Source organism: Onychomys torridus, chromosome 8 (genome assembly GCF_903995425.1).
Source record: "Onychomys torridus chromosome 8, mOncTor1.1, whole genome shotgun sequence".
Taxonomy (NCBI): domain Eukaryota; kingdom Metazoa; phylum Chordata; class Mammalia; order Rodentia; family Cricetidae; genus Onychomys; species Onychomys torridus.
In genome coordinates, this window is record NC_050450.1 from 71273255 (window position 1) to 71295439 (window position 22185).

The 22185-nt window shown below is 41.8% G+C and overlaps 1 protein-coding gene across 1 annotated transcript; it reads right to left on the reverse strand.

Moving 5' to 3' along the window:
- Positions 1-1707: 1707 nt before the first annotated feature.
- LOC118590131 (schlafen family member 13-like) lies at positions 1708-17657 on the reverse strand. Its single transcript, XM_036198006.1, has 5 exons — positions 17552-17657; positions 9181-10244; positions 5174-5326; positions 2689-3412; positions 1708-2517 (listed from the first exon to the last, which is right to left on the reverse strand). The coding sequence occupies exons 2-5, from the start codon at positions 10235-10237 to the stop codon at positions 1731-1733; spliced, it is 2721 nt and encodes a 906-aa protein (XP_036053899.1). The 5' UTR covers positions 10238-10244; positions 17552-17657; the 3' UTR covers positions 1708-1730.
- Between the last annotated feature and the right edge of the window lie 4528 nt (positions 17658-22185).

Consider the following 22185-nt stretch of genomic DNA (forward strand, 5'->3'; position numbering starts at 1 on the left):
TAAATCCCTTTGTCCAGACATCTCTACTTGCAAGTGTTCATTGCAAAGAGTCTGGTTTGAGGCCCCTGGTCTCCACTACACATTCAATGCAGGGCCTCCACTAGGACTCTTGACATCCCAATGCCACCCTGTATTATGGAGATCCTGCAGCATTGTTTCTGTGGGTCAGGTTCCTTCACGTGTTCCAGCAGATCATAGATGGGGTGGATGTTGGGGCAGACCAACTCATAACCCTGGATCTGGGCCTATGCAGCTGCAGGGCTGGTCCAACAGATGGGTAATGGGGACAGCTCTTCCATAGTCACAATTTCAGGGCTGGTTCACCTACACCTGCACTAACAGTGTTGGCTCTATTGTGCAGCCCTGGAGGTATAGGGGCTGTTCTCCCAAGTGTTACAGCTGGTGGGGGTCAGGGATGGCTCTCCCATTCTTTTTTTTTTTTTTAATTAAAGATTTATCTATCTATCTATCTATCTATCTATCTATCTATCTATCTATCTATTTATTTATTATGTATACAGTATTCTGTCTGCATGTATGCCTGCACTCCAGAAGAGGGCACCAGATCACATTACAGGTGGTTGTGAGCCACCATGTGGTTGCTGGGAATTGAACTCAGGACCTCTGGAAGAACAGCTAGTGCTCTTAACCTCTGAGCCATCTCTCCAGCCCAGCTCTCCCATTCTTATGACTACAGGGCCAGTTCTCTCACCTGCCTCCATCCAGTGTTGATGGGTGCAGGGCAGCGGGGAGGTGGGAGGGCATCTCTCCCCATCCCATGCCACTTTGTGGCAGATGAGGAGTAGGGCTAGACCTCCCACCTCATGTCCTCAGCATGAGTGTGATCACCTTTGCTTTGCTGGGCCCAACAAGGTGCAGGGCCTGATTTCCGGTGTGTTGTGGTCAAGAAGTCAGCTCCCTCACCATCTCAGCCCACTCCCTTCCTCTCTTATCTCTTCAGATATGCCTCTGTCCAAAGGACTTGAACTCTCTCTCTCTCTCCTTCCCCCACCCAAATAAGACACCACACTGTACCTCTGCTCACTCTGATAGTGGCCTGCTGGCTGGTGCTGCAAGGTACTGGTGAGCCTGTGTTTCTCTTTGGAGCCCAGGGTGTATTTTTGTCCTCATCTTTATTCTTATAAATAAATACATTTAATTTTCATAAATGTATTTAACAATTTTAAATGGAAGTCTATTTTAAAACTCAGATATGACTTATTATATTGTATTGTTTTTATCTAGAGTTTCAATCCTTGTGGTTTCAGTATTTTCACAGCATGTGTCATGTGCACATTGTTCTTGCCACTCTTTTCTTCAGCTTAGTTTTTAGCCGGAGATGCACAGTGAGTTTCAGTGTCCACTGGTAATCTTTTTGTCAGCATTTTCTGAAACTGCGGGACAGAGCTTTGTCCTATCTTTATTTTTCTTCTTGTACTGAAGGGCGTTGACTAGGTTTTCTTTTTCTATCGCCAGTGAATGAACCTAGGCCTCAAGTATCCCATTCTATTTTTCTTTCTTTCTTTTCTTTTTTTTTTTTTTTAAGATTTATTTATTTATTTACTATGTATACAGCATGCATGACTGCAGGCCAGAAGAGGGCACCAGATCTCATTACAGATGGTTGTGAGCCACCATGTAGTTGCTGGGAATTGAACTCAGGACCTCTGGAAGAGCAGTCAGTGCTCTTAACCTCTAAGCCAGCTCTCCAGCCCAAGCATCCCATTCTACTACTGAGCTACATCAACAGGAGCAAAATGACCAGGAAGCCTCAGAATATACAGATACTTCCTTGCTCTGGAGGCCAAGCAGAGCAATAAGTTGTGGGAAATGTCCCGCTCAATTGAATGGGGATCAATACCAAACACAATAGTTCTTTCCAGGCCTGAGAATCGGCGGATGCTGTCAAACGTGACATCATCCATCTGAGACACTCTCTTCTTCCTCATTTCTCTCAGGAACTCACCTTTATGTATATTCTTTTGCTTCTCTGTGCTGAAAAGCACAGCAATATCTTGGGGAGAGTAGCCATTCCTCAGGAAATAATTGCACCTGTCTGCTACATAGATCACCATCTCCCCCAAGCTCAAGTGTTTGAGCTTAAAGGTGCCTGATACACCTTGAGCCCAGGTAAATTCATTGATTATCTTCAGGCACTTGGGAGGGATCCTGAGTGGAGGGTTATTTCTGATTTCCTGTAACTCCTTTTGTAAGAACACAGCTATTCTGTCTGCATTGCGTACTACTTTTGTGAGCTCTTCCTTTGGATCCTGGCATGAGAAACTTGGTAGGCCACTCTGTTGTGTGTGGCTGGTCTGAAAATAGTCCAGAAAGATCCAGAGAATTCCAGGACAAGTTTGGTTTCTCTGAGTGATGAATCTTGCCTTATTATACCAGTTCCCATTTTCAGTGCGGAAATTCTGGGCTTCATCAACAATGATATGTTGGATCCTGTCTGTCTTAAATGCATTTCTCATGAAAGCTGTCCGGGTCACTGCCTGGCAAATATTTTTTGCCCTGTAACAGTAAAAGGACATTAGGTGTTTCTCTAACTGCATCACATGCCCAGAAACACAGCACTGCTGTCACAGGTCATTGTACTGTCTAATTTCCCAAGAATCAGGGTAACTTAACAGAAAAATTCAAACCCAGATTGATAACACACAGACATAAGAGCCAAACACTTACCCAATAAAGTTTCTCAAACGCTGATTTTCACAGATGTAGAGAATTGTATCTGTTTCACAGTGGAATGTGTTTCTGATCTTTTCCATGATCTTCATGGCCATGATTGTCTTCCCTGACCCTGGCAAGCCATGCACAAACAGTTTCTTGGCTTTGCGGAGATTTTTTGAGAATATCTCATACTGTTGGGCTGTGAGAAGATTCAAAATTTCACAGCCAAGCTGGTCACTCAAGAAAGATCTGAAGTTGAGCAAGACAATCACAAGGGCCTGCAGCAAGGCTTCCATTTCCTGGGTGTTGGCAAGCTTGTAGGAGCATGGGTAATCTAAAGGAGAGGCTGGCCACTCACTGGTGTCTACATTGCTCTCAGAACTCAGGCAGATAACCTTGCTCATGACACACACCCACCCAGTGTAGCCACCAGTGTTCACTAGCTTCTGCTTGAGAGTAAAGGCAGTGTGGGTACAATAGTCCTGTCCCCCCTCATCCTGCTCCTCAAGAATGGTGTAGAGGATGGGGGAGCTATTCTTTGCAATCAGCAGAGCATCACAGATGACTCCCTGCTTCTCTTCCAGGTCCATGTCCACAGCCCAGCTTCTAGAGATGATCAGCAAACCACAGGGGACAAAACTCATTTCCTGGCTCATTAAGTTCTTCAATCTCTCATGCTCTGAGCACAGCTCCTCCCAGAGGGATTCAGGAGTATATGTCAAACGTTCTGGTGACACTGGACATGGAAAGAATAGACAAATTTCAAATAAGCATGTATATTGTTTTGTATGACTCACATATTATATCTAAAATGGAGAATTAATTAGATAGCCAACACAAAAAAAAATTTAATAGTGTTTTTGGAGGGTTTTTTTTCCCTCACATGCTTTGTCTGGGTATATTTCTTACCTTAGAGGTCTTTTGCTTATTTATTATGGTTTACAATTCTGCATTCTTTTTTTTTTTTTTAGCTCAGGATCGAACCCAGGGCCTTGTGCTTGCTAGGCAAGCGCTCTACCACTGAGCTAAATCCCCAACCCCAATTTTGCATTTTTATGGTGTGTGTGTGTGTGGGCACGTGTGCTCTGTATGTTTGTGTTTCTTGTTCTTTTTCTTTATTTTTTTTTCTGTTTGTTTTGTCCTATTCTATTCTGGTTTGTTTAGTAAAGAGAGAGAGGAGAAAAAGATGTGGATTTGAGTGGTTCGGATGGTGTCAAGGATCTGGGAGGAGCTGGGTGAAGGGAAACTGAAATCAGAATATATTGTATGAAAAATATGTTTTTAATACAATTAAAATTATGAAACATTTTAAAAATAAGAAGGGAACTAAGCTCCTCTGTGTAGTACAACTTAAGAGAAATTCCATCTATATACATCTCCTTCAAGTCATGTCCCACCAAGCTAATGGAATGATGTGACCCTCCCATTATCTTACAGAAAAGTCTCTGCCAAGCAAAATGGAATTTATTGACCCTAAAAAAGTGCAAGAAAATCTGTGCAGTTATTTTTACATCAAATTCCTTTGTGGAAAGATAAACAATTTTGATAAACTAAAAAGTAAAAAAGAGTTCAGGTAAATTAACTTTGAAAATGGATCTTTGATGCTGGGCGGTGGTGGCACACGCCTTTAATCCCAGCACTCGGGAGGCAGACCCAGGTAGATCTCTATAAGTTCGAGGCCAGCCTGGTCTACAGAGCAAGATCCAGGTCAGGCACCAAAGCTACACAGAGACCCTGTCTCAAAAACCCAAAAAAGAAAAAAAAGTAAATAAAAAAGAAAAGGGATCTATGGCTATCCTAATACATTAATTATTTGGGCCTTCATACATGTTTATATATACACAGGATATCTCTGTATTGTATTCAATTAACAGATCTCACAAATATTCTGAGTGTGAAGTTAAAGAGGCCATTTCCTTCTTTCAGAAACCCTGATCTTTCCTAAGTAGGAATTCCTAGACAAAACATAGTTAAAAGCTGATTTAATCTATCATCTTAAATTATTATTTTGTACTAATCCCAGACCCTAGTGACTCATTCTTACCACCTTATTTGAAGACAAATTACTCACGGTTCCTGTGTTCCCTCCTATTCTGCCATGTGAAGGTTTGTGTTTTTCCCTCTGTCCCTAAAAGCTGACTAAAACAGTCAGCTCTATCATTGTGCTTCCAGTGTAAGGCTTTTGCTATGGCCGCACTGGTTCAGTGAGTTCTGAACCCAGTGTCTAACCCTTGAAAGCTGACTCAAATGAATGCTGCTCAAACCCCGGGAATGCTATGTTTAAATTCCTGGTGGGGGCCTTGGCTGCTGAATATTCATCAGATTTTGCAGTTACCCTGGTAGATCACTTCAACAGTACCCATACCTCATTTCCAAGGGTTTAGTAGCACTGTTACATCATAAACTTGGTGTTGCAGAAGGCAATCTCATTGATTTCTTTTATAGCAAAGGTATTAAATGCTCTCTTTCTCTTAATGGAAAAACTAGCTGTTCATACCTGAAAATAAATGCTTTTGGAGAGCGACTTTATCCTCCAATCCTTTCTTAGAATACACTGGTCTGCAGCGTGGAGGGCTGTTGGAGATACTCAGCTGAGACTCAAAGTCTTCACACAGGCTACGGAGAGAAGATGACTGATTGGCAGCTGCCTCTGTGTGACACAGTGAATGAAAACAGTCAGAATAACAAAGCAGCCCTGGTGAAGAGACTGGAAGTCCCATCCACATGACAAAATCAGAATCCTCAAAGCTTCAAATCCAATAGAAGGTTCTGGAGAGGTATAACTCCACTGACATCACAGGTAAGCAGTGGAGAGGAGGTCTACCATGTCACTTCAATGGGTGTGAACTAGATAGAGAACCCACTGGTTAGTACTGAGCTACCTGACAGTCCTGACAGCAAGAAAAAAAAAATCTCAAATTAGGGAGTCCTGGTGTCAGCCTGCCACAGTTCAAGGGCAGGAGATGGCTGTGAAGGGTAAGCATGGGGCAAGGAAGGACTGGGCACTGACATGCCAAGGTAGTAGGAGGCTGGCCTCAGAAAGTGAAGCTTGGGGCTGGAGAGATGGGTTACAGGTCAAGAGCACTAACTGGGAGGTAGAGGCATGCATATGTATGTGAGTTCGAGGCCAGCCTGCACATAGATAGAGTAGGTTCCAGGAAGCCAGAGCTATGCAGAGAAATCCAGTCTTGAAAAACCTTAAAATTAAAAAAGAAAAAAAAAAAAAAAAACAGAAAAGAATAGTAATCTCTTGTTTCTCATTAGATCAAAATTAAGTAAAACTATAAACTAATAGCAAGAGAAAGTACAGAACTTTACAAACACATGGAGATTAGACAATGGATGACCTGCATGTCATTGATGAAATCAGGAAATTAAAACATTCACATAACCAAATGAAAATGGAAGCAGCAGTTATAGGAACCTTTGGAATGTATCAAAGGCACATCTAATAGTGGAGTTTATAGCTGTGAGCAATTACATGGAAAAATCAGAGCCATCCTAAGTAAGTAACATCATGGAATTTCAACTCAGAGAAACAATTCATCAAATAAGAACAATGCAAGCCAAAAATTAGTAGATAGAAAAAATAATAATCATCAGGGTAGAAATTAATGAAGTAGAAATGAAAAGAATAATCAAAAGAATGAGTAAGACAGACCTTTTGAAAAATAGTAAGGTTGGGGATTTAGCTCAGTGGTAGAACGCTTACCTAGCAAGCACAAGGCCCTGGGTTCGGTCCTCAGCTCAAAAAAAAAAAAAAAAAAAGTAAGTTTGATAAACTGTTAGGTAAACCAACTACAGAAAGAGAAGAGACAACATTACAACAGGCATCAATAAAATTCAGAGGATCATTAGGGAATACTTTGAAAACCTATATTCTAAAGAGGTGAAAAACCTAGGGTTTTGGATCAAAGGAGAAATCCATGGACATGTATCACCTACCCAATCTAAATCAAGATTGCTCAAGTGACAGCTGCCAAAATGCAGCTAAATCCCTTTCAATTCAATGCATCTTCTCACCTTTGCAGGAAGATTGTGTTGTCTCTTTGCATAGAGTTTAGACAGAAATACAGACTACCATCTGTGTATACACAATAGGAAGATAAAGAGAATTCTAGCAAAGAAAAGTACAGATCTGGGTGGATTCATGTTGACTTCTAATTTACTGTCACTGATGAATTAACAGCAATGTTCAAACTATTCTGTGAAATAGAAGGGAAGAAACACTATTAATTCACTCCATAAAGCCACATTGTCTTGGTAGCACAACCATAAAAAGGCAAAACAAAAAAATTAGCTGCTTGATTTCCATGATAAACTTATAAAGAACCTGCAAACCAAACTTAACCCAACACTGAAGAGATCACCTCCCATGATCATGTAGGCTGCATTCCAGAGAGGCAAGGGTGGCTTAACACAGGCAAATTAATAAATGCAACGTGTCACATAAGTAGAACTGGGACAAAAATCACAGAGCATCTCATTAGATGCAGAAAATGAGTGTGTTGGAATTTTACATTTTTCCATAATAAAAGCCCTGAAGAAACCAGGGACAGAAAGAACAGACATCAACATGATAAAGGCTGCATATGACAAACCTAAACCTAACATTATACTAGGTGAGAAAAAAACTAAAATTACTGCCTCTAAAATTAAGGGCTCACTCTTATTCAAGGCAAGTGTACAAATAGAAAAGAAATCAATTGCTCCATTTGCAGATGATCTGACCCTAAATGTAAAGACTTGAAAGACTTCTGTCAGTGGATTCTTATATTTGATAACTTTCTGCAGAGCAGGTGGATATAAAAACCAATGGACAAACCCAGCAGCTCTTCTATATACCAATAACAAACTTGTTGAGAAACAGATCTGGAAATCTCCTTAATGACTGCTTTAAAAAAAATCCCTGAGAACATAAAGGAGGCAAGAGGCCTCTAATATAAAAACTTTCAACCCTGAGGCAGAACCAGAAGAACAAATTCTCCTGTGAAAATGGCTGTCACTAAACTCAGTTCAATGAGTCCCTACAAACCTTATCAAATTCCAAAGATGTTTGTCACAGAACTAAGAAAAAAGTTCCTGAAATTTATACAGAAGAACAAGAGACTGATTAGCCAAAGAGGATTTAGCAAAAAGAGCAATTAGGTCCAACCAAAATACACCACATCTCGTGTGGGTTCCTGACTCCCAGAGTTGGTAACATGCTTAATTAACTTTGTTACTAGGTGATCATTATTATGAGGTTCCAGCATCTTATAGTGTTGGATTTTAAATAATAAGTGTATAGATAAGAAATCCATTTTTTTATGGTACAGGTGAGATGGCTCAGTGGGTAGAGGTGTTGTGGTGGTTTGAAAGAAAATGGCCCCCAAAGGGAGTGGTACTATTGAGAAGTGTGGCCTTGTTGGAGGAAGTATGCCAGTGTAAAGGTGTGGGAGCCCATTTTCAGGTTTCTTAGTGGCTTTAGCCAGCAGGTCTGCATAGAGAGGGTGATTGGACCACAGACCTGTGTACAGGTGCCTGAGATAGTCTGCGCTTGGCTGTGCTGGGTGAGGTCTTTTTCTCATCCCTTTGGCATTCCTTTAAATACCCTAGGGCAGAGACAGTCTGACCGTGATGGGATAGGTTCCATGCCATCTTGAGGCAATCCTGTATTTTCTATCTTTATCTCCACCCTCTAAAATCCTTCTATCTAATATTTGCTGCTACTCTCACTCAAGACCACTATGGGGAAATGTGGGGGTGATGGGTAGCCCCCCCTGCATGGAGACTGACTTTGAGGTCTCATATATGCTCAAGATACTGCCCAGTATCTCAGATAACTTCCCGTTGCCTGCAAGATGTTAGACTTTCATCTACTTCTCCAGCATCCATCTGTTTGGATGCTGCCATTTCCCACCATGATGATAATGGACTGACCCTCTGAAAGTGTAAGCAAGCCACCTCAGTTAAGTATTTTCCTTTATAAGAGGTGCTGTGGTCATGGTGTCTCTTCACAGCAGTAGAAACCCCGACTAAGACAGGCGCCTGCCTCCATGTCTGATGACCTGAGTTCAAACTCTGGCACCCACTTGGTGGAAGGAGAAGTGACTCATGTAGGTCTCTGACCTCCATGTGTGAACCGTGGCATATGCACATGTGTGCCACAAAAGAAATCCATTTCCAATTTTTAAAAAAGATTTATTTATTTATTATATACAGTGTTCTGGCTGCATGCATGCCTGCATGACAGAAGAGGGAACCAGATCACATTACAAATGGTTGTGAGCCACCATGTGGTTGCTGGGGAATTGAACTCAGGACCTCTGCAAGAGCAGCCAGTGCTCTCAACTGCTGAGCCATCTCTCAGCCCTACAAATTTCTTGTATCCAAAAAAGCATAAATATCCAGAGAAAGCTAACTTCAGTAGGGGTAATGAACTCAGACTTTCAGAGTGTGAGGGATACAGAGGAACTCAAAAGAGTTTGAAAGGACAGAGAAGGAAGAACTCTCCCCTCTTACCTGGACCAGCATCCATCATTATGTCTATCCACTCCTTAGTAGTCAGGTTGTAGATACCCTTCTCCTTTTCTACCATCCATGAAGTGGGATCTTCTGAGAACACTGCACAGCAGAAAGGCTCCACTTTGATCACACAGAGATAACCATGCAAATTCCCCTTTTCAAACACATCTATGACTCTGGTCTGGTGAGACACCTTTTCTTCAGATGAACAAAAATGGAAAACTGGCAACTTGGATATTGCTTCATTTACCACTCTTTCCAAAGAGTCACAATCAACATTGTCTTTTGGGCAACCCAGGACCCTTTTACTCTTATCATCCACTCCAATGAAAAGGTAGCCCCCAAGGGTATTTGCAAATGCAGAGACATACTCTGGAATTATATTTTTTATATAGTTTTGAATTTTTTTTGTAGAGAATTGTTTAAATTCTATATAAGTAGATTCAGGAAAAGGCAAGGCTTGACCATATTCAAGTTTCACACACTGGAAAATTTCAGAAGCAGATTTTAATTCAGGGTTGTTCTGATGCATAGTTTTGGATCTTTTAGCAGGTGGAGTTCCTTCATCAGTCAGACTAGATTTGACACTCTTCCTTTCCTTTAGAAATGTGAATGCATCTATAGAATTCATTTCAATCACAGAAGTTCCAGATCTACAGTACAAGGAAGAATTTTTGCTGCAAATACGAGGCTTAGCAGAACCACCTCTAGGGCTGCAGCTCCAAGATTTAACAAAAATATAAAAATGATTTCCTCGTTGTTGGGTCTCAAAGAAAGTCTGCAAATCGGAAGACTGGATAAGCTCTCTCAAAGACTGTTCCAAATCAAGTCCCATCTCCACAGGATGATCATGGTTGTTGGCCATTTGTATCTCAATCACTCCTCCTCCAGAGTTTAACAGAGCACAGGCAGCCTTTGTAATTTTTGTGTTCTCCAGCTTTCTCTTCGTTGAGTCCATTTTATTTCGATTTACTTCCCCAAGAGTCACTTCTTTTACACGGATGACCAAGTCTGGGTGAGACTGTATCACCTCTAAGCAGAGATTTGTTTCCATGTTGGTCCTACAGTAAAGCAATTCAAACATTTGTTTTACCTTTATTACAATTCATTCTCTCATGCACACAATTCATTCATCTACTTACTGAAAATATTTAGTCTTAGTCAAATATATCCTATCAGGGCAATAAAATATCAAGTAATAAAAATAGCCATTTCTCTTTACAAATTGTTTTGGGGGTAATGAAAGTAGAACTTACCATCACATGTGAGATGGGCTATGGGAGGAAAAACACATTAAAGCGGTGTCTGAACAAATTTGCCCATTAAACTGTAGTTTAATATTGCTCCCAGGAGTAGCCAATGCCACCTACTCACTGGAATTGTTAGAGTGAAGCCATCAGCATTGAGGTATAGGAACAGGAGGAATCAGATAATACAAAGGTGTGCCATGACATGAGATTTCACAGCTTGGAACATATTCCCAATTAATTATGGGGCAAATAGAGAATATACTAGAAGGAGATATAAAAACGGTAGTGAAAACTTGTAGAGACAGGAGAAACACAAAAAGAATAAGGTATCAGATAATGGAGCACCAGGGCCACCTGCTGAGATTTTTGAGGTATGAAAGCTAATGACAGGTGCTGCAAGTTGAGATAGGAAGGTCTATTGTATGATTTAGTCAAATTCCAGGAGGTGGTGGTGCATGCCTTTAATCCCAGCGCTTGGGAGGCAGAGACAGCGACAGAGGCAGGAGGATCTCTGAGTTCAAGCCCAGGCTGGTCTACCAAATGAGTTCCAGGACAGCCAGGGCTACACAGAGAAACCCTGTCTCAAAAACTCCACCCCCCACAAAAAGGATGTAATGAACGACACACTGGTGACTTGAAAGGACTGCAGAAGCTGAAGTCTTAGAGACCAGTGCCAACAGACATGGCTTGGTTTACAATTCTATCACATACTGTTGCAGAATACTTCTTTACACTGTGTGAAGACATGTCTTTGTGATTGGTTTAATAAAGAGCTGATGGCCAATAGCTAGGCAGGAAGAGATTAGACATAACTTCTGGGACAGGAAGGACTTGGAGAAGAAGCAAGGCAGAGTTGTCAGCCAGATACAGAGGAAGCAGGACATGCAAGAGGCAAGGTAAAAGCCACGAGCCACATGGCAACACTCAGATGAATAGAAATGGGTTAAGTTATAAGAGCTAGTTAGGAACAAGCCTAAGCCAAGGCTGAGTATTCATAATTACTAAGAATTCTCCATGTCATTATTTGGAAGCTGCCTTGTGGGACAGAGAAAGACTTGATACATATGGTGCCCAACGTGGGGCTCAAATATCCAAACACAGGGCCTGAGAAAGCTAAGAAAAGTTCTGGACAAGGGGACAGATTTAGCTAGCTAGTCCTGGAGTCTCTCAGGTGGGCTGGTGCTCAGTGGCATACAGAGGCGTAGCTACCAGCTGTCGCCTGTGGCCTGGGTCAGCTTCCGGTGCCATGTGCCAGTGCTGTGCACTAACCTGAGCCATGTAGTGGCTGACATGGCAGTTTAAGATTTGTCCCACATGGTCAGAGAACACTATAGATGCTTATAAAGTCAGGTCCAGACACAAAAATCCTCTGAAAAGGTACAGTATATTTAAAAATGTGCTTAGATGCTGAAGAAAGAAAAGAATGGTATAGACAGTCATAGAAAAAATAGTTTAAATGTAATAAAGTCTTTAAAGAGAGAGTAAAATAATATAAAAAAGTATAAGCCACATAAGGATGAAAATACACAGGGTGCCTGGATCCTGTATGGTGCTTTGTTAGTTTTGAATTTTTAAAATGCTAATGAACAGAGAACAACAGCTGCTGAGAGACATTTGATTGTGAAAGTGATTGCTGTATTAAATCACCATTATACTTTAGGGATGTCTTGCCTTCAGAATGGAAATCAGATAACATGTTGTGTTGGGGGAGGGGTTGTCCTTTTTTTTTCCACAGGAAATGAAAAGCTGTGTATTCCTTCAAATAAACTGAGATCAGATTTGACCTGGGGACATCTCCTGAAGATCTTGGCTACGGATATGAGGGAAAAAGCCAAGAAAGACTATAAGATAGTCTTGTATAAGCTGATCCTGTGACATGGGAACAGCTCTGAGACTGGATGAGACATGATAAATCTTGTTGGCTACAGAGTCTTCATGATTTATTATTACATGCCATCCTTTCATATGGCATGAATAGAGGTTTGGTTATACAGTCCAACCAAACTTATAAAGTTGGCAGATGTGTTTTATCTGCTCAAACTTAAAACAGAAAATCTTCTTCAGCTGATTGGTATACACTGCACACTCCATACTTGTATTAATGCAGATATATATGTTATCTTGAAAAGTTCGTGTGTTTTCAGAAAAATAAAAGGACCAGACACCAGTGAAGACAAGTAGCCCAGGTGGTCCAGCCCTCAGAATTGCCTCTATTAGTGCCCTCAAAGTTCTACATCCAGAAGAACTTCAAAGCTGCTAGCTGAGATGGTCCAGCCTCATGCACTCCTCCAGCCAGGACTTCAGATAAGCCCTTTCTCATACCTCAGAGACTGGACAATGAGTGATACAGCTAGTGCTCCCAGGACCATTATCTCTATTTCCTCAGGGTCCCCTAAAGACGTCATCACCCCCAGACAACAGGAAACATGACATCCACATTCCCAAGAAGTGGGATGGGTGGCTTTCAGTTGTTCAGTGGATTATGGACGTTTATCATTGTTTTGCGGAGTTGACTTCAAGTTGTTATTGGTTATAGTCAGGGAGAAAACTCAGCAAAGGAGATTAGATTCAGGGGTCTCATTCTGAAAAGAAAAAGGGGGATATAAAAATGATAGGGTAAAAGGGTAGATTACTGAATTGAATCTACTTTCAAACTAAAAAACCAACTACTAGTCTCAAATATCTTACATTGGTTTGGATTTTTGTATATTGATACAAATTTAGAGTTATTTTTGTCATAGTGAATATATGTTTCTACTCTTGTTAAGATATTTTTTTTTTATATTGATACAAATTTAAGGTTGTTTTTTGTTATATTTATATGTGTTCCTACTCTTGTTTAAGGTATTGTACCTGTGCAGCTCATTTGAAAATGTAATATAAAGTTTTAGTCCCTGAAATCTATTCAGGATCACAAACACAGATTAATAATCAGTCATCTATGGCAATCAAATCTGTAGTCATGTTACATATGTTTTCATGGTTAAACCAATATATTGTAGATAGAGAGGTGGTCTTCAAACACTTCAGAGACCTACAGAATATGGCATTTAAGATGTTTTAATAACCTGAGGATATTCATAACAATGACACATATCTCTTCCTGGCATCACCAATCTACTTCATGAAAGGATGATGGATGTCTAAGAACTTCCACATGGAGTTTGCTTTCTTTGTGGCAAGGTTAGGCACTGGGCAGGAAACTGCTCTTGCCTTGAATGCTGACATTATGCTGTCCAAACTGGACAAGCAGAACACAAAAGAAAATGACTGCCAAACTTTGCCAAGACAAGATGGGACAGTCCTTCAACATTTCTGCTTCACAGAAAAGTATGTCAGATATTCTAAGCCTATAGGCTGAAATGGATGCCCCAATGTTACAGAGGAACTTTGGGAGACTGACTGTTCAGGCAGCCAGCTGTTTCTGTCATTTCTATAGTTTTGGGAGTTGTTTGCTTTGCACTTCTGTTTACTCAGGTAATATTATTTCCTTCTTGGATGGAATTGAAGACTAGATGGTCATAGTTACAGTTTTCTTTGTTACCAAATTCAGGAAAATTGAATCTCACAAAAGTGTTGTAAAATATATAATGCGGAGAGACATATAAGCTTAAATTGTTTATCTAAGAAAATGTTTTGAGGTCTAAAAAAATTATGGATTGGTAATACAAATTAGGATAAAAAGTGAATTAGGTACAACATCTTGGACTCACCAGGATAGGACAGATAATGGAGTATTTTCTCTGAATTTGCCAAATACAAATGGACTAGACATTGTGAATATAATTCTTACCTGATAATTATTCTTATTGTTTATAGTTTTATTATGTTAGAGTTAAAACCTTTCCTTTTTATTTAGACAAAATGGGGGGAATGTGGCAGAATATTCCTTTACACTGTGTGAAGATGTGCCACTGTGATTGGTTTAATAAAGAGCTGAATTTCCAATAGCTAGGCAGAAAGAGGTTAGGCAGGACTTCTGGGGACAGACAGAACTCTGGGAAGAAGAAAGGCAGAGTCAACAGCCAGACACAGAGGAAGCATAACATGCAAGAGGAGAGGTAAAAGCCATGAGCCATATGGCAACATGTAGAATAATAGAAATGGGTTAATTTAAGTTTTTAGAGCTAGTTGGGAACAAGCCTAAACTAAAACTGAACATTCATAATTACTAAGAATTCTCCATGTCATGATTTGGGAACTGGCTGGTGGGACAGAGAAAGATTCGTTACAACATACTATTGTTATATTTATCTGGATACTAAAAATGCCTATTGCTATGTCCTTGCTAACAGAGCAGGGATCATTTACCATAATATGACACTTAGCGTAAGGATTAAGTAATTCACCATGCACTTAACACTATGCTTTGGCACACAGATGTCCAGTAAGCAAAACTATAGTAATTGTCATTATGTCACAATGGCTTGAGGAATGAATACCAGGTACAGGTGTAGTGTTATCAAGTGTAGACAGCCAGTCATTAGATAAACTTACTAAAAAGGAGAGGTTCAGAAATGTATGTGGAGGATGAGAAGTTGAAGATTGTATTTCTTTAAGATGGGAAAGGCTTAATAATATTTGTCATGGATGAGAGAGAGCCGGTAGGGAAGTAAGAACTTAAAGATGGATGAGGAGGCCGAGTGACTGAAACAAGTTTGGAAAAGATTGTGGTTCAGAATCTGAAAGAAGACAAAGAGGAAAAAAGCAAACCTGTTGATAGTGAGGTTAGGTTTATAGCTGTGGGGGGAGGCAGGAGGGAGGCTCTTCCGATGACTTCCTTTTTCCTCTTCAGCTAGGAAACAAAGTCACCCCCTCTGGAAAGAGGCTTTTGCTGAGAAATGTAGTGCAATAGAGTGGAAAAAGTTTGAAGAATATCACAGTGATATGGGGAATGAAGGATGTGCTCACAAAGGAAGATTGCAGAGAAAACGTGTGAGCCATGTGTCTTAGCTACTTCTCTGCCTCTGTGATAAAACGCCCTGACAAAGACAACTTAGGAAGACAGGGTTTGTCTGGCTCACGGTGAGAAGTACCGATGACCAGAGCCAGGAAGACAAGGCAGCTGGAGTTTCCACGGCTTGGTCACAGTGTAATCACCCACCCAGGGTCAGGAAGAGGGAGCAAGAAATGCCTGTGCTCAGCTAGCTGGCCCTTTTATTCAGTCTAGGCACCACAGCCTGGAAACCGTGCCACCCTCCTTTAGAACGGGTCTTCCCAATTAACTCAGTCAACATAATCATTCACACATATGCCTATAGATGAAATAATCCCTCATGTGTGTGCGTGGAGGCCTTTCTTCTAGGTGATTTCATATCCCATTAAGTCAACACTGAACACTGTTATACCATATCTTCATGCACAGAACACACATAAATTTACAAAATATAATAATGACTTGAAAGAGCAATTTTATAGCAGGGCATGTACATTATGATAATATTTGCATAAAAAGCTTAAAGACAAGAGGTTGAAGAGATGGCTCAGTGTGTATTAGTGTTTTGCTTGTATGTATGTCTGTGCACCACCTGCCTGGTGCCAGTGGAAGTCAGAAAAGGGCATCGGATCCCTGGGAATAGCGTTATAGACCATTGTTCACCGCCATGTGTGTGTTGGGAATTGAACCTGGGTCTTCTGTAGAAACAAGAAGTCTTCTTCATTCCAGCACCATCTCCCCAGCCCGCTCTCCATATATTTTTAGAAAGTAAAATCTTAAAAATGTCACATGACACAGAATAAGCTATACTAGAGTTTGGTAGGCAGAATGCCTCCCAACAGGAAATGGGTAAGCTACCACGGAGGGGCCTGTGGGACAACTGGTCCTGAGTCAATCGCACCATTCCATGAGAACTGAAGAAAAGTGATCTTTGTCTCCCTTACACCACCGTAGAAACTGATGATGAAAGATGAGGCCTGTGATGAATGTGAGTGGCAAGTGGAGTGGGATGAACAAAACTCTAGACAGGCTGGAGCAAGACACTGCACAAAACAAGTTGGAACCAGCTATCTTGGGGCAGAACCAGGACAGAAAGAAATAGCACTGTAGAATGAGAGACTTTTGGGAAACTGAAATCACAGGGTCCTTGGCTCTTTCCCAACAGCTTCTAGATTATAAACTCCATGTTAGATAGAAACAGTTCTGCTTCTGCCTCTCAGCTCCTTAGCTAAGGACAGTGTCTTACAGGGGTTGCTCAGAGGCATCTGTAGAATCTCTTTCAACATTGCAACTTCAAAAACTGCAGCTGGGGGCCTGAGCACTTGCGCTCTTGGAATCTAACTTGTACCTGCTGACTGTGACAGGCTCTGCCAGGACAGAAACCTGCTGCTGAGAGCAGCCCTCATATGAGTGCGTGCGTTGTCCCATTCCCCCCACCCCAACCCCCTTGTCCCTTACTTTTCTGTCTTTGCTGGCCTCCCTTCCCCTATGAGAACCTAGTCAGGATCATCCCCTATCACCCTCATCATTTTTAAGGAACCTGTGGCTGAGCCTGATAAAATACCTGGGCCTTCAGGCAGGAGAGACACACAGATGTAACCTTGGCTGCTGGCCTGCTCTGGCCTCCAGGTCCCGGATTTAGCAAGCTGGACCTCTGTGGTGGTGGCACTGGGAGCTGCAGGGCTCTGAGCACCAGGAGTCTGGTCTTACAGTTCCAGGTCCAGTACTTTTGCCAGGCTAGCATTAAGGTCCCGCCTTTCCTTTCCAAAGGTTGGCTCCGCTCCCGCCAAAGCCACGGAAACAAAAGACCAATAGGAAGTCTACTGAATACCGGGAAACTTGAAACTCATAAGCTGAACTTTAATAATCCCAAACTTTAGATACATTGAGCTTCCGAATTGTTCTTTACATCTTTAGTTCCTCTTTTGTTCTCAGTCGCCATTCTTACTCCTTCCTGTTCTTCCTCTCTCCCAGTGCTCAGGCACCTGCCCACCTACATGTACCTGCATCCACCAGCACCCACCAACCAATCTGTTTATCGAATCTATTCATATGCCTATACTAATTACACAAGAAGGGATAAAACTCATTCAAGAGGAGAAAAGCTCTTCGCCAGGCCCTCCCCTTTGCCTCCCGCCTCGCATCCGACCCTGGCCCCCTGGAAGTCGCGCTCAATCCTCACCTCTTTTAATCTGACAGAAAGGACTCCCAGTTCTCTTGCTCCACTTCCCTTGGTTGCCTCAGAGAGCAGAAATTGGACACAGGCACGAAACTTTCCCTTCCAGAACTCAGCCTCTGGCACCTACGGGTCTGTGGTCGAATGCAGTTCCAGTGGTGGACTGGTCACCCGCCTGTGAGGCGCAGAGGAGCAGCTCTGTCTCCAGCGTGGGTTTGACGGTGATCTCAGCCAACTGTTTGAATCAACCCTTGTAACTTCCGTACCCTGCTTTGGGGGAAAACGAAACTGTTCGTATTTTCTGGCCGGCTGCAGGTCTTTGGCATGCTGCCAGCTTGAGCTCACTGTTGGTTTAGGGTGGATTGGACTGTCTAGCAGCCCTTCTGTCTTCAGCTAAACCCTCATCCTGGTCCGTGGGCAGAACTCCTCACTGCAGGCCTGGCCCAGTGGGTTACAGCCCTGAGCTGCTGTCTCTGCCTGAAGGCGAGTTCTCTGCTGGGGAAAGCTTCTGGGAGGAGCAGAGATTCATGCTGGTCTAGGAGAGTGAGAGTGGAGCTTTTATCAGGATCCCACCCCCTGGCTTCGGAGCTGAAAACTAACCATCATTAACCCTCCATACTTGCAGATCTTTATATGTTGTGTACTCCTAACGCATTTACACTTATTAGACATGTGTTAAAACAGGTAACAGCATCACTATATGCATTTAAGTTCATAACCTGTTTTTCCATGCTTCTAAACTCTCCATTTCAGTATATCTTCAGACCACCATCTTCACATTTTCCTTTAAAATGATTATTTTCCAGATTGTTTACATAAACAAGGACCATGTTGAAAGAAAATACTATCAACCTAGAATTCAATCCCCCCCCCCCTCCTCTCTCTCCCCTCTCCACCCATTGGACAGAAAATAATGATGTTCTTTCCTGACAAAATAATCCAGCAAGGGATTTGTCACCAGCAGATCTCCATCACAGGAAGCATTAAAATCCTGATGGAAATTAGTACCAGAGCGACACTTGGAATCACCCGAGTGAAGCCTATACTACAGGGGTAATTATGTGGAGGTTGAAAGGTAATCCTTCTCAGAAATACAAACGACCAATACATACTTCTAAAAGTTTGTAAAAAGTAATGATGCTTAATCATCCGGGAAGTGAAAATTAAAACTGCTTTGAGATTTTGTCTCACTCCCGTTAGAATGGCTGCTGCCAACCATGAGACTCTTAAGCCACTGAGACCTAAAGAAGGACGTGGTGTCTGATTGTATTAGAAAGCTGCCTGCCTAAGCATGAAACTCAAGAGATGAGCAGCCGGGCACAAACAGGAAGTAAGGTAAGTCGGTCAAGAGACTGTGTTCTAATGTGTATTTTTTAGGGCTTTGTCGAAACTTAGGTGACTGTAATTATATGGGTTATTTCTGGGTCCTCTCTTTTATTCCACGGGTCTACACCTGTGGGTTTTGTGCCAGGATCACACTGTTTTTGTTTCTATGGCTCTAGAGTACAACTGGAGGATTAGGTCTCGAGGAAACTCCAGCATCACTATTTCTGCCTAAGGTCACTTTAGCAACTGGAGGCCGGAAGTGGCAAGTAAAAGTATTACTTTCCTTTTGAATACAGACTTTCTGCTCTGCCTGACTGAACCCAGGACAGCTCTGTGTGTGAAACTGTGACAAGGTGTTAATTAGCATCTAGGATTCAGTGAACTGTGTACAGGAGACTCAGAGGTTTAGTTTCTGTCATCTTTTAGGTCTTCCTGAATGTCTTACCCTTTTGTTAGGAAGATGTCTTTAGCTTCCTTGAGTGCACCCCTCCACCTGGCCCCAGAGTACATGTCTCCTTTCACACGAGTGCTGTATGCAAAGGTGGCAAAGAAGGACACCTCAAATGTTGCTCTAGAAATATATCCCAGGGGCTGGAGAGATGGCTCTGCAGTTAAGAACACTGGCTAAGAGCACTGGCAGCTCTTCCAGAGGTCCTGAGTTCATTTCCCCCCAACTACATTGTGTCTCACAACCATCTGTAATGAGATATGGCGCCCTCTCTGGCCTGTGGGAATGCATGCAAGCAGAACACTGCATACATAATAAATGAATAAATCTTAAAAAGAAAGAAAAGAAAAGAAATATTACCTCAAGAAGATCCTCCAATCTGGGATGTAGAGACTCCAGGACAGACAGTTAATGTGCTACCTGGTGTTTATTCATTCATTTAATGGGGCTGGAGAAATGGCTCAGAGATTAGAAGCACTGGCTGTGTTTCTAGAGGGAAAGCCCTAAACCCTCTTCTAGAAGCTCAGGGTGGAAATCTCCCAGCTGATTGCAAGGTCTTGGCTCTTGTTAAGCTGCTGGCTTGCTTTACTTCCCCCTTCAACTGCCAACCAGAATGTAGATTTTCTGTGTTCTTTGTCTTTAAAAACTCCCTGTAATATGTGTTCAAGGCTTAATACAGACTATCAACTTAAATTTGGTCATGCTGAATGGTCTTTGGGTTTCTACCCTGCAACGATAGCCTTGTCCTGGTGTATAGAGAGTCCTTGACTCTAAAGAGCAGACGTTTATCTCAGTACATAGGTGGTCTTCTCATTTGTAGACTTACAAAGTTACCCTTAAAGCACTCTATTGGCTGCAGAGATGACTCAGAAATTAAGAGCACTGCCTGTTCTTCCAGAGGTCCTGAGTTCAACTCTGAGCAACCACATGGTAGCTCACAACCATGAGATCTGGTGCCCTCTTCTGGCATGCAGGCATACATGCTGCCAGACCACTGCATACACAATAAATACAGCAATATTTTAAGACACTCTATTAACATTTTAAACTTCCTGGCAGCTGCAGGATATTTAGTATACCCACAAAAGGCTCAGATAATCCAACACATGGTAACATAATAGGAAATAACCCAATTCAGCTTTGGCTCCTGAAAAAAAAAAGCCATTTTAACAATAGATCCACTCCTTCCCCAGGGCACATGGATGTTCATCATGTCCCTAGCTTTGGGAGGCTGAAATATGTTCATATCATTGTGGACTCTTATTCATTGCTCATTTTTGCTATTTCCCTATCAGGAAAAGCAGTTACGGATATTATTACCTTTTACTCAGAGCTTTTCCTGTTTTAGGCCCCTGCAAAATATTAAAAACTGATGACAGGGCTGGAGAGATGGCTTAGAGGTTAAGAGCACCAGCTGCTCTTCCAGAGGCCCTGAGTTCAATTCCCAGCACCCACATGGTGGCTCACCACCATCTGTAATGAGATCTGATGCCATCTTCTGTATACATAATAAATAAATAAATCTTAAAAATAAATTGATGACAATGCTCTTTATGTTAGTTAGGATCTCTATTGCTATGAAGAGACACCATGACCATGGCAATTCTTATAAGGAAAACATTTAATTTGGATAGTTTACGGTTTCAGAGATTTAGTCTGTTATCATCATGGTGGGACATGATGGTGTGCAGGCAGACATGGTTCTGGAGAAGGAGCTGAGAGTTCTACATCTTGATCCACAGGCAACAGGAAGTGAACTGAGTCTCCCCTGAGTGTGACTTGAACATAGGAGACCTCAAAGTCCACCCCTACTGAGACACAGTTTCTCCAACTAGGCCACACCTTCTCCAACAAAGCCACACCTACTAATAGTGCCACACCCTATGAGCTTATGGGGGCCAAAATTCGTACTTCATAATTACATTCAAACCACCACACTCCTGCATACATTGCCACTTCTTTTCCAAAAATTTGCCAAGAGTTTGCTATAATGCACATCACAGGCATCCCATATAACCCTCAGGGTCAATGTTTTATAGGAAGAGCTAATGAGCAACTTAAATGTTATTTAAAAATAAAGGAGGGGGATAAAGGTATATGGCCACTTTTTACAATATTTTGTATTTTGTTATATATATTTGACATTTTATAAACTTAGGCAAGGATGGTCTCACTGCTACAGAACATTTTTGGGCCCTTCTAAAAAAAAATTCAGGGTCTTTTAGAGATGTTGAATCTGGGCAACTGAGTGGCCCAGCTCCAGCAATTCAGTAGGGCCAAAGGTCTGTTTTTGTATTTTCCTCAGGGTGCTAAAAAGTCAGTCTGAATACCTGAAAGACTGACTAGACCTGTGGAAGGTGGACAGAGAACCTCCAAAGTGTCTACAGAAGAGACATCGAAAGAAAAGAAGGTGAACAGGGTGACAAAGTTGTCGATCCATGAAGAACAGAGTCTCCCTACCAACAATGACTCAGATGAAGAAACTACTGACTGAGGGGAGAGATTAATGGAATCTTAGCTGTGCCTGTCAAGTTGCTATTTCTTGCTAAGTTGTCTTTGTTGAAAGCATCTGTTACTGCTGAAGCATATTTGAGCTGATGTGTCTGATCCTCCTGTGCTTTGCTTTGTTAACTGGGAAGAGAATAACATCCCTATTTATGTAAATGACTTCCAGATCCTGGATGCGTCCACTGCTAACAATATTGTTCCTGAGGCTAGGTGGTCACAAGATATTTGAGTGTTGATGTTCAGGCCTTACATGATAAAACATTAACCATTCTGCATTCAAAGTTAGATGAATTACCCTCTTGCATTGCTGCACAAAACCTGGCGAAGATTTTTAGTCATTATTTTTCTGTCTCTAATT

Coding starts and splice junctions, on each gene's coding strand:
- LOC118590131 (XM_036198006.1), bottom strand. CDS start 10,237: ATGGAAACAAATCTCTGCTTAGAGGTGATACAGTCTCACCCAGACTTG. Junction 5,327..9,180: donor AATGATGGATGCTGGTCCAG/GTAAGAGGGGAG, acceptor TGTGTCACACAG/AGGCAGCTGCCAATCAGTCA. Junction 3,413..5,173: donor CCAAAAGCATTTATTTTCAG/GTATGAACAGCT, acceptor TTCCATGTCCAG/TGTCACCAGAACGTTTGACA.